The sequence below is a fragment of the Otolemur garnettii genome, unplaced genomic scaffold (assembly GCF_000181295.1).
Source record: "Otolemur garnettii isolate 467f Iridium unplaced genomic scaffold, OtoGar3 scaffold00011, whole genome shotgun sequence".
Lineage (NCBI taxonomy): Eukaryota > Metazoa > Chordata > Mammalia > Primates > Galagidae > Otolemur > Otolemur garnettii.
Window position 1 is genome coordinate 17,838,004 of NW_003852406.1, and position 14,024 is coordinate 17,852,027.

The 14,024-nt window shown below is 37.8% G+C and overlaps 1 protein-coding gene across 5 annotated transcripts in view; it reads right to left on the bottom strand.

The window, feature by feature from the left end:
* Positions 1–3,377: 3,377 nt before the first annotated feature.
* The window catches only part of DPP8 (dipeptidyl peptidase 8), a 56,581-nt gene continuing 45,934 nt past the window's right edge, over positions 3,378–14,024 (bottom strand). For 2 of the 5 annotated variants that reach the window (XM_003784433.3, XM_023510125.1), the window contains 4 exons: positions 12,836–12,988; positions 8,980–9,122; positions 8,196–8,307; positions 3,378–5,376 (listed from right to left, as the gene is read on the bottom strand). In XM_003784433.3, coding sequence (XP_003784481.1) covers positions 5,254–5,376; positions 8,196–8,307; positions 8,980–9,122; positions 12,836–12,988 — 531 coding nt within the window. In that variant the 3' untranslated portion in view covers positions 3,378–5,253. Of the gene's footprint in view, positions 5,377–8,195; positions 8,308–8,961; positions 9,123–12,835; positions 12,989–13,649; positions 13,768–14,024 lie in introns of those variants that run through there. The other 3 variants (XM_023510127.1, XM_012801903.2, XM_023510126.1) reach the window with 2 other exon arrangements.

The following is a 14,024-nucleotide window of genomic DNA, read 5'->3' on the forward strand; positions in this document are numbered from 1 at the left end:
TTTTTTTTTTTTATTGTTGTTGCAAGGCCTAGCTTTTTTTTGTTGTTGTTTAGCTGGCCCTGGCCGGGTTCAAACCCACCACCTTTGGTGTATGTGGCTGGCACCATAACCACTGTGCTACGGGCACCAAGCCAACTCTATTGTTGATATTTTGATGGGGATTGCATTGAATCTGTAGATTGCTTTGGGTACCATGGATGGATATTTTAACATTGATTCTTCCAGTCCATAAGCATGGCTATCTTTCCATTCTTTTTGCATCCTTTTTTGGATCATTATCCCTTAGATAATCTGATGACACTAAAGAGTGTATCTTCAGAATAATGCACCATTACTTGTTCATGCACTATTTTACACATAACTTCAAAGGGTTACAGAATCCAGATTAAGTCTGTTCTGGAAGGATTATCACACAAAACTCAGATTTATTTATTTTTGAGGGGTTCATCTGCTTCCCTGCCTCCCTTCTCTAATATAGCTTCAAAAACTCAGAAGATTGTTAAAAAAAAAAAATCTTGGGGAGAAGTTATTAACTAAACTTCCCCCAGACTTCCTGGGTAGCATACAGAAAACTAATTATCAACTCAAAAGTAGCATTCCCACAAACCCCTAGCTGCTGGGATATGGGGGGAGATATACTAATCACTGGCTCTAAGCACCATCTGCCCTTCAGTATCAACCATTGGTTGTTGGAACCACTTATAACTACAAAGCAGTTTTCTGTATACCTCTTCTTGGGTTTGGATGCATTTTGGTCAGCATTTATACTGAGAATCCATGTAATCCTTCACCTTGCACTCTCCTTTCTCCACTGCAAGCAAAAAACCTTGTTCATGGGTATTAATCACTCCACAGTTGCCACTAATCACAGCAAGGTTGTCTATGGGGGAGGGGGAAGGAACATTTAAATCAATTAATTTCAGCAGCAGCTTTATTGCAACAAAGAACCTGTAATAAAATGCAACAAAACTAATGTTTCACTTTACATGATTAAAAGCCATGTAGCCAAAAATGAGAAGACCAATAAACTTACTGGAGTGAGACATGCAATTCTTTTTATACAAGTCAATGCTTAAAATAGCAGGCACTTTATGTTCTAAAATTAAAGACCTGAATCCCAATTTTGTTGAATACAACATAAGTTTGTATTTGGATTATTTAAAAACAAATATACACATACTACTTTTTCTTTCTCTGTGAAGGACTTGTGAAATGATTACTTACAGCTCAGCATCTTGCACTAACATCTAATTTAGGCTAGATGACGATGGAGGGCTTGGTAGGGTTGCAAAGGTGGGAGTCAGGAAGTTTCCTTATGTCGTTATATCTGCTGGGAATGAATACTCACCTTACATATTTTACTTTAGATATGGCCATGTCTCTCCATACATCAAATAGCTGTAAGATGGGCTCCCAGGCTTAAGCAAGCACTCTACTCTATATCCCAGTCCTCAAATGCCCCATATCAAGGAAGACACATTTAGTGCAAGATTTTAATTAACTTCAGAATGTCATATACTAATTAGAAGTACTGCTTTATTAAAAAGCATGCTTAGCATTTACTCTAGAATGGAAAAACCAACCATTTATGTGGTTACCTTTAAAATGTTTAATAGGAATATATTAATAAATACTTCTTTAAAAATTTACCTTTTCTATATATCATTTTACTACTATGAGTCAGGATATCTGAATGGAGTCTAGTACCATGAATATTAACTGACTGGGTGGCCATGGGTATATTTCCTCCTGTCTCTAGTATGCAGGTTGCTTTTCTAACAAATGATAACCTTAGATTAGATTATGTCAAATAGTTATTCCAGCTTGAAAAATGTATGACCCTAATGAGAGATCTTATAGGAATCATTCCACCTAAAGAGAATGATAGTATAGAGAGGTAGGATATACCTTCTATAAGAAATAAGGTAGTAAAAATGTAAGCATCAATATGTGTATCTCATTCTTTTAAAAGGTAATGCAGGTCAGGTGTGGTAGTTCACACCTGTAATCCCAGCACTTAGGGAGGCCAAGGCAGGAGGATCACTTGAGCCCAGGAAGGAGTTCAAAACCAGCCTGGGCAACATAGCAAAATTCAGTTTCTACAAAAAATTAAAAAATTAGCTGGAGTGTGGTGCATGCTTGTAGTCCTAGCTACTTGGAAGGCTGAGGCAGGACAATCACTTGAGCCCAGAAGTTTGATGCTGCAGTGAGCTACGACTGTGCCACTGCATTCTAGCCTTGGTGACAGAGACCCTGTCTCTTTAATAAAAAAAGGTAACACATGCATTGTGACTTCATCCTCTTGTGTGAAACTTTGGGAAAGACCCAGAAATGGCATAGAGGGAAAAACCTTCATTCCAAAATGAATCTTCCAGACAAAGAGGACACAAACAATATCTTCTGCTGCTTTTAGAGTGAGAAGGGGCTAATAGTTATTGTTTTGGGTTCTTCTTATAGTCCAGTATAAAATTCACTTATTAATTCACTAATCCAACTACAGTCTCTATAGAAGAGTTTTTTTATTTTTCTTTTTTTAAGAGCCAGAGTCTCACATAGAAGAGTTTCTTAAAGTCATCCACAGATAACTCATTTTAGAATCACCTAGAAGGCTTGTTAGAAATGCAAATTCCTGGTCTCCACTCAAATCAATGGAATCTAAATTTCTAAGAGTGAGATTCAAGACTTTCTACTTCCTTTAGTGAGTATCCCAGATGAATTTCAGATTCTGAGTTCCACTGTTCTACAATGCTCAAGTAATGATAATATGCCTCTTGATGGTTATTCAAGTATACCCATTTATCAAGCCTGCAAAAACCTATGTTGTTGCACTTAGTGCTTTTTGGCTCTCACCAAACTTTGCTTCTTTTATATATTCTTGCCTTTTTTTTTTTTTTTTTTGTCTAACCCATAGCCAGGGTACAAACAGCTTTAGTTAGTAACTGCCTCAATTAACTGGGATAATGTTCCACACTGGCAGCAAAAACAAAATTCAGTCAAGCCATCTTCTGCAATTTAGTCAGGTATTTCCCCCCCTAAAGAAGTAGAACAGCAGTTAAGTGACTGGGAGTGATAAAGGCAGCACCCTTTGTGATAGGAGGAAAGGTGGCAAGATGCAAAAGGAAAACACTTCTGAGTTCAAGAGTACATGAGGTTTTTCTAAGTTTGTTTTGGTAAAATAAGAGATGCCATTTTGAAGAAACAGCCTTAATGAGTAAAAGATTTCAAATGAGTAGCTGTCTGAAAGCTACCATTTCTACTTCACATATAAGGACAGATTCTTTGAGGCCAATTAGTCCTCCCCCCAACCCTCACAAAACGCTCAACAGTCAGATATATACTTAAGTCAAGGGGGAAAATACTTTCTTGGGGAAGAAAAGTTACCCAAATCAATTTAATTTAACAAGGAAAATATAAACAAATCTTGGCATGGGAGAATATAAACATGGAAATCAATACATACACAGACAGTAAGAAAAACTGTGGTATCTATTATACAGTATAAATACACACAGCAAAAACCTAATCTCCTTCCCAAGGACAGAACCACTAGGTCACCCTGCCATTTCTGGGGTTTTCCCACCTCCCACCTGGCCCTAAGTAATGAAATACACCTCTCATGCATAGTCATTATCCTTACTAACAGAGGCCGTGCTCTCTATTGGAGAAATCCACTCTCTCTGTAGTGATGACAAAGAAAGAGAGCAGTTCTTCTTGGAGTGTTGTTTAAGAGTATTGGTAACAACAACTTTCTCAACACTGAAACTTGGGATAAAAAGGGTCAAACTCACAGATGCCGTCCCTGCCAATGGTGCCAATGTGACCCATCCAGCATCAAGACTCCTGGCCAATGCAATTCCCAAAGGCACCTGAAAGCCTGTGAACTCTTTTCATAGCCAAATGCTAGACTTACCCAAGAAAATGTTGTGGTCACTCAAGAAAACTGTTTATAGGTTTTAACCACTGAAAAAGAGAGCCATATCTTGCTGGGGATTAGCTTATGACAAAGAGGTTGTCTATAAACCTTTTTATTTTAAGCTCACAGCTTAAAATAATTTAAAAAGGGTAAGCTTAAATTTCCAAGGTTTCTAAAAGTAAAATAAAAATAACAAAAAAATTAAAATTATAAAAGTAACTCTAATGAACTTTTCCTCCCCTGAATAATGTTAGTCTGCAACTGTGATGGCAAGAGAGCTATTACTTAATTCTGGTTTTCTTGACATTTTATGAGTTTAAATTTCATTTCCCAAGCATTTTCATGAGTATTTCTATTAAAACTACTTAACTACTTCTGCTTAATTCTTAAGCAGACCCTACCACCTCCTCTCCCTGTCATTCCCCACACCCTGGTCTCCCCAGCCCCACTGAGATTCTGGGACTTCAACCTCCCTAAAACTCCAGAACATTTTAATAAGGAAATATAAAATGAAAACTGGCACCTCTAAAACTTTCTGAAGAATACAAGTGAATGTGTACTTTTTCTTTTTCCTAAAGGAAAAAAAGAAACTTGCCTGCAAATATTTAAGCTCTAATCAAAATTTTCTGCCTGTAATTATCAATATCATAAGACTAATTAAATTCATGCTACATATACAGTTACTTGCCTTTATGCATAAGGAAAAACCCACTCTGTCATATCATCAAAAGAAAATGAGAATTATTTATACTAAATACAGTTTAAATTGGCTAAAAACGGTCAGAGCCAAAACAAGTGTCTTTAGGAGGCCACTAAGTTATCCTTGAAAAATCATTAATGACTGGTTAAGTTAGGTTTAATAGTGATTAGTTCATAACATGCTGGATACACCCCAAGCAATAAAGCATAAGCTATTCAATTACATTTAAGTGCTATCAAATCTGAAACTAGTCAGAGATTCTGGAATTGAACCAAACCAATCACTAATATCATCATATTTTAACAAACTCAGAGTAATACTGTAAAAATACACTAATAAAATCCATGAGGTTTATAATGCTATTAAAAGTGAAAACAGGGTATTTTGGATACATGGTGCAAATGTCTAATTTTTTTCAGTAATTCTCATGGTATTTCTGGGTCCTTTAGAAATATTTATCATTCAATTTTGTGTATGTATGGTTAAGGTATTAGATTGTGATCCATAAATTGTAGATGCCTGTATGGCACCAAATTTACTTTCAGGAGATGTTTGGCAGGTACCAAAATGTTTTCTACTGATTAAACCTCCTCATTTGGTTAAACAGCCAGTGTATACCACAGTTCTACACAGGTCGCAATTATATCACTTTCAGAGCAGCAATACGCGATCCAAGGTTTTCCTGAAGATAGTGCAAAAGATGCAGTTCATAATGCTCTCCAGATTCAGGAACTCTTATGCTGTGTCTCTCCTGAGGATAGATCTTAACAACAACAACAACAAAAAATACACAAAAATAAGAATGTAGTAATGTAGTATCTTTTTTTACAGTTTTCCAGAGATTTTTATCAGGACTAATAATATGAAGAACCACCTCCACAAAGATATTATATAATACATTCTATCTAAAGACTCCTTTTCTCTCCTTGTAATTTCTTATATATACAGTCTTAATGAAAGACTTATCTGTAGGCCAACAGTTCATTCCTTAAGTGTGTCTGCAGACTTTGAGAGATCTTTAGAGACCCTTTCAAGGGACACCCAGGTCAAAACTGCTTTCAAAACAATACTAAGACATATCTGTCTCTATTCACTGTGTTGGGATCTGCACTAATGATGCAAAAGCAATGATGAGTAAGACTGCTGGTGCCTCAGCATTAATCAAGGCAGTCATTAAAATGTACTACACGTCACAGTGTTTGTCAACACCACACATTTGCTGAAGAAAAATGTCAGTTTCACTAAAGTAGCAGAAAAAATTAGAATCTTACTAAATTGCAACCCCTGAGTAAAAGTCTTTTTAATATTCTGTGTTAATGAAATGAGAAGTATGCATAAAGCGTTTGTGCTACAGAAGTCTCAAGGAAAAGTACTTGTGCAACCCAGTTTTAAGTTCAACTGATACTTGTTAAATGGAATTCCACTTTTAACTTCAAAGAATGACTGACAACAATGGTTATTTAGGCTTGAATATCCGGTAAGTATTTTCTCAAAAATGAATTGAAGTGAGTTGGTCATTTCAAGGACAACACTGACAGTATTTGTTGCCAGTGACAGAAGTTGAGCTTTTGAGTGGAAATTAAAATTTTGGAAAACTTGCCTCTACCATTACTAGCTCATGAATGCCCCAACACTTAAGACACTTTTCTGGTGAAATCAGTGGTAACATTATTATATGTGATTTTTTAAAAATTGTATAATAAAATGAATCAACATTTGAAAGACTCGTATAACACAATGAACCAACCAATGCATGGATAAAAAAGATCCATATGAAATACCAGATTCAATAGATTTAAATGTGATAGCATATGAAAGTTTATAGATATGGCTTCAGATTCCACACTAAAACCAAGCTTTAAACCAGGTACAAGGGTGCACACCTGTAGTTCCAGCTACTCAGGAGGGTGAAGTGGCAGAATGGTCTGAGCTTAGGAGTTCAAGCCCAGCCTGGGCAACATAGCAAGACTGTGCCTTTAAAAAGACACACACAGCTGGGTGCCACCATACTCGCCTATAATCCCAACACTCTGGGAGGCTGATGTGGATGGATTGCTTGAGCTCAGGAGTTGCAGACCAGCCGGAGCAAGAGAGACCTTGTCCCTAAAAATAGCTGGGCATTGTGTCAGTTACCCATAGTCCCAGCTACTTGGAAGGATGTGGCAAGAGCATAGCTTGAGCCCAAGAGTTTGAGATTGCTATGAGCTATGACACCATGGCACTCTACCCAGGGTGACAAAGTAAGACTGTCTCAAAACACACACACACACACAATTAAAAAAGAAAAATCTTCACAAAACCTCACCTTTTAAGAAAATAACACTTGTTCATTTTTGGTATAGTATCAAAGAACAGCCACAATTATCTTAAAAGGCTAAAATACCCCTACTTCTTAGTTCCTTCTTACAGCCTACTCTGTGAGGCTGAATTCATCTTCATGTACTTTAGCTTTGGCTAATTTTGATAATATATCCCAACAGATTGAATGTAGAAGGAGATAAAAATTCAAGTGTTTTCTTTATTAAGTCAGACATTAAACAAATTTGCAAAAATAAAAAATAATGCTGTTTTTTCTCAGTAAATTATATATTTTTTTATTTTGGAATACAGCAGAATCTCTGTAAGTTGACTACCCACTAGGCCTACTATACTGACAGAAATATGCAGTACATGTCCAGTCTGTGGTCAGCTTAAGGAGGTGGTCAATGGAGGGAGATGGTCCCACAGAACCTCACAATGGAGGTTCTACTGTATAGTATTTTTCCCCATAAAAATGTAATAGCTTGCCACTTTCTAGTTGCACACCCCCTCCATTGCACAGGTTCTATTGTCCCTCTTCTATTTTCCCTCTTTTGCTTACCATGCTTATTAATCTTTCTCCCTGTCAATAAACTCTATCCTGCCACTTTAAAAATAAGGTAATAATTTATATTTTTAAATAAATATTTAAACATTTTCTCAATTTTAAGATCTTGTATGAGAAATAGATACAACACACATAAAGAAAGCTCTTTCAGACCAAAAAACTAGAAAATTGCTGCAAGAGACAAATATCTCATAGTTTTAATTGAAATATAAAAAAGAAAAAAGCACTATTTTTCATTTCTTGTGAGCATGTAATCTGTTTAAGGAGTAAAATGGAAGAACAGTTTCTCTTAGAACCATTTTTTGAGTAATGGAGCAATGGAGGAGGGCAATTTGCTGGTCTTTGCTCCCATGTCAATGTAAAATAAGAAATTTTAAAATCCACGTAAGCAGGTCCTAAAAATTCCTTTATAACAATGAAATCAGGTAGTATTTCCTCACTCTTCAAAGGGGTAAAAAGCAAAGGAGAATACGGAATGGATTCCCTGTCATCTTTTCAATGCTTGCAAACTAAAAGTAGGTACAGATACACAAGTTAGTTATCAGCCTGACTTTAACAGAATCTCAATTTTTATCCAAGTCTAGGCACTAGTAACTCTATTAATTTAGTTCTCTTAAGCATAGGGTAGTCAACAGTTGAGAATATGGCCTTACTCCATAGTTATTAGATGTCCAAATAATCAATAACTGCATTTAATTAGAAGTAGAATAACTCACCTGTAAATCATATGGCTTTCCAGCCCTCACTAAAAAACTCAGTAATATACTGGTATGTGCAAAATGGACATTCTCATCCAAGAATCCATGTAAGAGAAGTAAACGATTTGGTCTGAAAAATTGCAAATATCAGGGGATGAGGCAAAATAGCAGAGTACCTGGGGAACCAAATAACTCCTTTAAAATAATCACACGAAACTATATTAACTCCATTATACTGTAATGTTAGAATATATAATATTTTCAATATTTAAATTTGCAATATAGTAACCAGATGCCAAATGTAACAAAAAATTTAAAGGATCATGTGTTTATTAAAATATTAGAACACATCAATAATTACAGCATGTCCCTATTTGTGAAATATATTTAAACAGACATACGATTTATTCCACCTTAAAACAGTCATGCACTTCTTTCAGCATAAGCAACTGCTTTAACTACAACTTGTAAAAAACCCAAATTGTATGAATTGGCCTGTAATTCAACTTCAAGAAATAGCCATGCCATTCTAGCATTCTATAAAACATAGTCTTAATCTTTTAGTATTTGAATTTTCATTATGACTAAAGACAATTTTTAAAAATACAATTTAAAACACAATAACTAAGAAAATGCATGAAGGCTATGTTAACCAGTTTGGTGAAAGTATTTCAAATTGCATATAAAACCAGCACACTGTACCCAATGATTGCATAAATGTACACAACTATGATTTAATAATAAAAAAAGAAAAAAAATACAGTTTAAAATTTATAATCTTAATATTAAAGCTTGAACTTACTCAGAAGGGAACTTTTCTGCCTGCATGGCCACAGATCCTAAGTAATATCCTTGTTCATTCTGGTCAGGGTGACCCATATAACGTTCCGTGTATCCTGTATCATAAAAGATCCACAGAGTGACTGGGGCCCCAGCAATAGCAACCTGCATAAGAAAACATTCATTGACAGTCAAGTGCTGTCCAGAAAAAAAGAGCAGCTAGCAATAAGAACTTACAACTGCAAATTTGCAGGCTAAAATTATCCTTAAGCTTTAGCCCCACTACTAGGGCACACGTGGTCTCAAGAAAATCAAAGAGTGCCAAGGTTAAGAATTTGATACTCTGTGAGTCAGTTAAGTTTCATGTTCAGCAGGCATTCCACCTACCAAACCTTTAACCTGGGCTAGCTGAAAAATAAACATGGGTTCCTTTTTTAAAAGGGGAGAGTGAACCAGAGCACATGAATGCCTCAGTGTAAACTCATTCCTGCAACTGGGGAAAAAATATGTGAGAACTGTCAGTTTTATATAGGAAAGGCAGCCATTTTTCCTTTTCCTTTTTTTTTTTTTGAGACAGAGTCTCACTATGTCACTCTCCATAGAATGCTGTGGTGTTACAGTTCATAGAAATCTCAAACTCTCGACCTTAAGTGATTTTCTTGCCTCAGCCTCCCAAGTAGCTGGGACCACAGGCGCCCACCACAATGCCTGGCTATTTATTTATTTTTCATTTTTTTGTTGCAGTTGTCATTGCTGTTTAGCTGGCCCAGGCTGGGTTCAAACCCACCAGCCCCGCTGCATGTGGCCAGTGCCGTAACCACTGTGCTACAGGCACTGAACCCCATTTTTCTTTTTAAGCCTCTGTTGGCAGTACAGAATTTAAAACAACGAGTGAGTGCAGGCCTAGTGGCTCTGAGTGTAATCCTAGCCCTCTGGGAGGCTGAAGTGGGAAGACTGCTTGAGGCCAGGAGTTCAAGACCAGCCTGAGCACCAGTAAGATCCTAGCTCTACTAAACACAGAAAAGTTAGCTGGATGTGGTGGCACATGCCTATAGTCCCAACTACTTAGGAGGCCGAGGCAGGAGATTTGCTTGAGCCCCGGATTTTGAAGTTGCAGTGAGCTATGATGTTGCCAATGCACTCTAGCCTGGGGAACAGAATGAGACTCTATCTGAAAATAATCCAAAAAAACCAACCAAAAGTCCCAAACAATGAATTAAATGTATTTGAAAGGCTGAGCGCAGTGGCTCACACCTGTAATCTTAGTACCCTGGGAGGCCGAGATAGATGGATTACCTAAGCTCAGGAGTTTGACATCAGCGTATCGCTCAGTTTAAGAGTTTGAGGTTGCTGTGAACTATGATGCCACAGCACTCTACTGAGGGCAACAAAGTGAAACTCTCTCTCAAAAAAAGAAAAAAATATACACACAGACGCACACATACATATTTAAGTACTAAAAACTTAGCTGGGCACAGTGGCTCATGCCTGTAATCCTAACAATTTAGGAGGCCGAGACAGAAGGCTCTCTTGAGGGCAAAAGTTCAAGACCAGCCTGAGCTACATAGTGAGACCCCATCTCTACATGAAATTTAAAAATTAGTCAGGTTATAGTGGTGTACACCTATAGTACCAGCTACTTGGGAGGCTGAGACAGAAGGATTGCTCGAGTCTAAGTTTGAGGTTGCAGTAAGCTATGATGATATCTCACCACAGTCCATCCTGGGAAAGACAGCAAGACCTTGTTTAAACTCCAAAAAACAAAAAAGAAACTCCAAACTTGCCTCATTTTAAGGTTTCTAAACACAGGTTCATATTTAAATATTCTAATTACTTTCTTGGCAACCATAAGGGTGGCCAAACTCAGAATTAATTTGTGGTTATTTCAAAGATTACCTGAATATTTGTGCAAGAATGAAAACCCTGTTGTTTATATTCTAAAAAATTAAAATAACTGCAACTATAAAATGCTACTGAAACATCAAAAAATACTTGTAATTCCTACTCTCTTAAAAATTATTATCATCTTCATGTTATTTTCTTCCAGTATATGTTTCTAAGAGTTATTTTTTGTTTGTTTGTTTGTTTTCTGAGACAGAGTCTCATTATGTCGCCCTCACAGCTCACAGCAACCTCAAACTCTCGGGCTTAAGCGAGTCTACTGCTTCAGCCCCACAAGTAGCTGGGACTACAGGCATCTGCCACAACACCCAGCTATTTTTTGGTTGTAGCTGTCATTGTTGTTTGGCAGGTGCAGGCTGGGTTTGAACCTGCCAGGTCTGGTGTATGTGGCTGGCGCCCTAGCCACTGAGCTACAGGAGCCAAGCCTGTTTCTAAGAGTTTATTTACAGAATCACAAGCATATATATTTATATATTTAATAAGTCATTCATTGTGCTTGACTACTGAGGATACAGTGGTATGTAAGGCAAACAGGTCCCTGCTCTCAGAGCATGTAGTCCAAAAACTAAACAATTACAAGGCCAGGCATGGTGGCTCATGCCTGTAATCCTACACTCTAGGAGGCTGAGGTAGGTGGACTGCTTCAGCTCAGGAGTTCGAGATCAGACTGAGCAAAAGAGAAACCCCAACTCTATTTCTTTTTTTTTTTTGAGATAGTCTGACTTTATCACCCTCAGTAGAGTGCCGTAGCATCACAGCTCACAGCAACCTCCAGCTCTTGGGTTTAGGCGAATTCTCTTGCCTCAGTCTTCCAAGTAGCTGGGACTACAGGCACCTACCATAATGCCCAGCTAATTTTTGTTACAGTTTGGCCAGGGCCATGTTCGAACCCCTACCCTTGGTATATGGGGCTGGCACCCTACGCACAGGCACCTCCCAGAGACCCCATCTCTACTAAAAATAGAAAAACTGAGGCAAGAGTATCATTTAAGCTCAAGAACTTGAGGTTGCTGCAAGCTATGACACCATGGCACTCTAGTCAGGGCACCAGAGTGAGATTCTTTATCAAATAAAAAATAAACAAGTAATTACAATCCAGTATATATGTGTGTGAGTTTTACTCATCATAACTTTCCCATAATCTTTTGCATATGTCTATAAATAGCCAATAACTGGTCAGCAAGTTGATATGTGTTTTAAAAAAATGTGTATACACACACATACACACACATATATATATATATATACCAGGTGTAGTGGCTCATGCCTGTAATCCTAGTGCTGTGGGAGGCTTAGGCAGACGGAATGCCTGAGCATAGGAGTTTGAGACCAGCCTGAGTAAGAGTGAGACCTCGTCTCTAATAAAAATAGAAAAACTAGCTGGGTGTGGTGACGGTAGGCACTTAGTCCCAGCTACTCAGGAGGCTGAGGCAAGAGTATTCTACCCTGCGTGACAGAATGAGACTGTCTCAAAGAACAAAAACAAACAAACAAAACTACTTAAAAAAATCTACATACATTTCACATGGCTATTAAATACATAGACCCTGGCTCGGGGCCTATAGCTCAACCGGCTAAGGCGCCAGCCACCAGCCACGTACACCTAAGGTGGCGGGTTTGAATCCCCAGCCCGGACCCGCCAAACAACAATGATGGCTGCAACCAAAAAATAGCCAGGCGTTGTGGCGGGCGCCTGTGGTCCCAGCTACTTGGGAGGCTGAGGCAGGAGACTCGCTTGAGCCCAGGAGTTGGAGGTTGCTGTGAGCTGTAATGCCACGGCACTCTACCCAGGGGGACAGCTTGAGGCTCTGTCTCAAAAATAAATAAATAAATAAATAAATACATAGACCCTAACATTCTATAATATTGCCAACTCTGTAAACTTTCAGAAAATAAACATTTTTCTCATACCCTCAATTTATAGAACATTCTACCCTTCTATTGCAAAAAAGAAGGTATGACAGGAAGTCACATACCCTGAAGATATCTGATCTCTGCATTAATGCCATCAGGGAGAGGTATCCTCCATAGGACCAGCCGTGGATGCCCACACGATCTAAGTCAATGAAATCATATCGAGAAGCTAGATACTGGAGTCCTTCCACTTGATCATCAATTTCTATTTGACCCTGTCAAAAAAAGAACATTTCACTGATTCTGATGAATAAAAGTCTCACTGCCATAATGCTTTTAAAGTTGATAAATGTTTTACTAAAAATTCCTAAGTTTTCTTAGATTAGAATTCCTTATCAACTGAAATTCTACTGCCCCAAAAAGTTTTTATAAAATCATTTACAGATAGGGGCCTACAGTTTCTGTTGCTAGCCTGTCCTAGAGTTTAGTTACCCCTTAGTCATAAAGTTCTTTCTTGTCGCTATCCAAACTGTCCCTTGAAATTTGGGTATTTCCCATTTCCATTTGTTCTGTCATCTGCTAAGAGGCCAGCATCTTCCTTGTAACAAGCCTTCCTATACTCAAAGACAAAAAATTAGCCCCCTTAAGTAGTTTATTAATTTTACTTCTCTTTTTTAATACTCAATGTAGTAAAGCAGAGGGAATCACTCTGGAGGCCCTATCTTCCTATTCCCCAATCATACTACCTCTAGGAACTGACCATACTATTTTTTTAAAGACCTAAATTCCTACCACCACCACCCTGTCCATATTACTTGGCCTGCCAATGCAAACAATCTCACTTCACTAAGCCTAAAACAAAAATTAAAATAAACTTACATGAGAATACAACTTAAGATCAAAGAACTGGCTGTGGGAGAAAATCCCCATGTCGTACTCAGCATGTCCTACACAGTAACTGCCTTACTGTGCAAAAGGAACATCGGATTCTCATCATTTCCCAAAGCAGCAGAAAGGACATGGGGCATCTCTAAAAGGTAGCATTTAAAGCTTCCTGTAGAGAGAAAGAGGCTTGTCACAAGGAAGGCACTAACCAGTTGGATTCCCTCTTTACAAAGGACAGAACAAATCTCAGTTATTCCTCTACAGTGTAAAGGATGCTAAAAGCTAAATGGTCTGCCTTATGGAAAGGTGGACATACAAAATAGAGGGTATTTCTATATAAAAATGGCTCTATCTCAACTCCCCAAAGTTACAAACAGGTAGACATGAGCTGGCTTAGTGTCTATCAAGATACTTCTTCACCCCCGC